Genomic DNA, 3594 nt, shown 5'->3' with positions numbered 1-3594 from the left:
CACAAACCAAAAACAAGGATAAAACAGCAGTACATATCGGATAAAGCAGGTAAAATAGATTCTGACGCAGACTACAGCCAGCGGATCCATCTATTTGGTTTGTTAGTATATATTATGCAACTAATTCTTATAGGCCTATAGTTTGTAAAGATTTTTTGCACTATTTTTTCGGTTGCACTCTGTATATTTCTCTCTCATTTTGTGAATAATTTGGTCTGTTTATTTTATTTTTTGTTGTTGTTGCACAAGACAATTTGTGCAATTTTTCTTGTGCTACTTTCTACACTAACTACATTAATTATAATTGACATGCAACAACATTTACAACATGTTTTAAAAAATAGAATTGCCATAAAACTGCCCAAGTGTAAGTGTTAAATCAAAAGTCACAACAAACCTTGTACAGGTGCATCTCAATAAATTAGAATGTTGTGGAAAAGTTCATTTATTTCAGTAATTCAACTCAAATTGAAAAGTTTCAATTAGGTACTTTATTTTTTTTATGTGAATGATGTGAAATTGTAGCTGAAATGACAATGCTCTAACAACAGTTTTTAGCTGAATACATTCATAAATAACAGCTGACAATGAACATGAAAAAATACATAAAGTAAAATACAAAGTAGAAATAGAAAATAGAAGTAGTGAATACTGTATCTTCCTCTGTGATGCCCTTAAGTCCATCATTTTGGTGTGATTGAGTGGCAGTTTCTCTCTGCAGATGATACACAGTTGAGTTTAGAGTTACAGTCCACTTGTTTATGTAAAAACAATTATGTTTATGAAGGCCAAAAGCAAAACGGACAGTACGTGAACCATCCAGTGAGTGACACTGACCTGTGACCTTTATTTCTAATGTACTCGTTACAGAAATCAGTGTAGATTTGACACGAGATCAACATCAAAATGCGATTGCTTTGCATGTTCCTGCTGGTGGCCGGCAGCGTGTTTGCCTACAAGAACGTCAAGAAGGAAAGTGTTGGGACAGTGATTGGAATAGACCTTGGGACGACCTACTCATGGTGAGAATGAATTTGGATTCATATACACAAGCCTTTAAAATGTATGTGTGTGTGTGTGTGTGTGTGTGTGTGTGTGTGTGTGTGTGTGTGTGTGTGTGTGTGTGTGTGTGTGTGTGTGTGTGTGTGTGTGTGTGTGATGCTGGAAGAAGTACAATGTGCAAGCAGAGTTTTCTAAATAAAGAAATTTACAAAACATGGATAACACTGGAGCAGGGATCAAGAATCTACATGAGACAACAACTCACAAACAAGCACTGTCAGAAGCACAGGGGTATAAATACAGGGTAACAAGGATAATGAGATTACAAGTGGGAGGAGTCAATGAATTATCATAGCAACACACCAGGGTTATTAAGGGAACAAGGCAACAGGAACAGGAACAGGACAAACATCACTGCAACACTTCACCAATCCAGTCTTAATAGCGGTGTGGCAAGACTCAATCCTCTCCCCAGTGAAGACACATGAAAACCCTGTTGGAATTTGTAACAAAGCACCTAAAGTACTCTAGGATTGTGAGAAATAAAATTCTCTGTTCTGATGAACCCCCAATCCAAGCATCGTATTTGGAGGAAAGCAGGCACTGCTCACCACTTGCAGAGTACCATCCCAACATTAAAGTGTGCTGGTAGCAGCCTTATGCTGTGGGGCTGTTTTTCAGTGGCAAAGACTGAGGAACTCTTCAGAGTAGAAGGAAAGCTTAACATAGCAAAATATAGAGTTAGCATTAATGAAAACCCAGTCCAGAGCATTCAGAACCCCAGACTGGGCAGAAAGTTCACCCTCCAGCAAGACAATGACCCTAAACAAAGCAAGAGTGGCTTAAAGACAGCTCTATGAATCTCCTTGAGTGGCTCAGCCAGAGCCTGGGCTTGAACCCAGTCCAACACTATTATGGAAAAACCTGAAAATGTGCATCTGCCTCATCCAAGCCGACAGAGCTTGAGATGTGAAGAGGTGAGGAGAAGAATTGGGAGATGATTGCAAAAATGCTGATGTGCAAAGCTTGTTGCGTCACACACAAAAGACTTGAGGCTTCAGCTAAGTACTAAGTCACTGAATACTTATGCAATGTATTTATATCAGTGTTTTATTTTTAGTACATTTGCAAAGGTGTCACAAATCTGTTTTGTGCTTTGTCATTATGGTGTATGGAGTGTAGATTGATCTGGAAAAACAGTAATTGAAAGCAGTTTAACATAAGGCTGCAACATAAACGGTGTGTGTGTGTGTGTGTGTGTGTGTGTGTGTGTGTGTGTGTGTGTGTGTGTGTGTGTGTGTATACAGTATATTTATATATATATATATATATATATATATATATATATATAGACATGTATGTGTTTTAATCTATGTGTATTTTTTCTTTGTAATGCTCAGCTTTTAAACATTTCTCCATTATTTGACATATGAGTTTGTACTTATACTATTGTATTTTTGTTCCAGTGTTGGAGTGTTCAAGAACGGCCGTGTGGAGATCATCGCTAATGACCAGGGAAACCGCATCACTCCATCATACGTGGCCTTCACCACCGAAGGTGAGCGTCTCATTGGAGATGCTGCGAAGAACCAGCTGACCTCCAACCCTGAGAACACCGTCTTTGACGCCAAGAGGTTGATCGGCCGCACATGGGGCGACTCAACTGTGCAACAGGACATTAAATACCTGCCTTTTAAGGTACACACATCTGTATTTGAATTGTCAGTGCTGTATATCTCTTTGTCTTCAATGGTGAACTTTAAACACCTGTTTTGTCTCTTCCAGGTTATTGAGAAGAAGAACAAGCCTCACATCCAGCTGGACATTGGATCAGGCCAGATGAAGACTTTTGCCCCTGAGGAAATCTCTGCTATTGTTCTGACTAAAATGAAGGAGACTGCGGAGGCCTACCTGGGAAAGAAGGTAAAGTTTTGACCCCAGCACAAAGGAAACATTTAATCTCTGTTGCACTGCGGTAAAACCCAACATCTGAACCATTTCTGCTCTTCTAAAGGTCACACATGCTGTGGTCACTGTGCCCGCTTATTTTAATAATGCCCAGCGCCAGGCCACCAAAGATGCAGGAACCATCGCCGGTCTGAACGTCATGAAAATCATCAATGAGCCGTAAGTATTGAATTACTTCTGCTTTCGTGTAAAACTAATCATTTTCTTTTAGGTTTGTTTAAATCGACATCAGTGTTGTTTTAGTTTGATTGATATGCTTTTATTAATAATTTGATATTGATTTTATTTTCATACTGTCCGCTATTAAAGTTTTAGTTTTTTTTTTAAATATATATTTATAGTTTTTATTATTAAATTTGTTATTTTAGTAAACTTAGATGCTGACATCTTTTTTTATTCTTCTTTTTTAATATGTCTTCATAGTTTGTTTAAAAATTTTTTTTAATAATAATAAACGACGCCAGTATGATATACAGGAAAATTTGTTAAATCTCTTGTTTCCATATTAATAATACTAAAAGAAAAACAACAATTAACATGAAGGAGAAAAGAAACAGAAAAGAAGAAAGGGTACAGGTCATTTCAAAACACTACAAAATAAGAGAAGTTGGAGGATGCAAATGC

The 3594-nt window shown here is 37.5% G+C and overlaps 1 protein-coding gene across 1 annotated transcript in view; it reads left to right on the top strand.

Annotated features, from left to right (window-relative positions):
• Positions 1-876: 876 nt before the first annotated feature.
• Positions 877-3594, top strand: part of LOC141334941 (endoplasmic reticulum chaperone BiP-like) — a 13465-nt gene continuing 10747 nt past the window's right edge. Inside the window, exons 1-4 of the mRNA XM_073840165.1 lie at positions 877-1022; positions 2469-2700; positions 2788-2925; positions 3017-3129. Coding sequence (XP_073696266.1) covers positions 907-1022; positions 2469-2700; positions 2788-2925; positions 3017-3129 — 599 coding nt within the window. The 5' untranslated portion in view covers positions 877-906. The remainder of the gene's footprint in view (positions 1023-2468; positions 2701-2787; positions 2926-3016; positions 3130-3594) is intronic.

Source organism: Garra rufa, chromosome 5 (genome assembly GCF_049309525.1).
Source record: "Garra rufa chromosome 5, GarRuf1.0, whole genome shotgun sequence".
NCBI classification, from domain to species: Eukaryota; Metazoa; Chordata; class Actinopteri; order Cypriniformes; family Cyprinidae; genus Garra; species Garra rufa.
The sequence above is the reverse complement of the archived record's forward strand: the minus strand, read 5'-3'. Positions and strand labels throughout refer to the sequence as shown.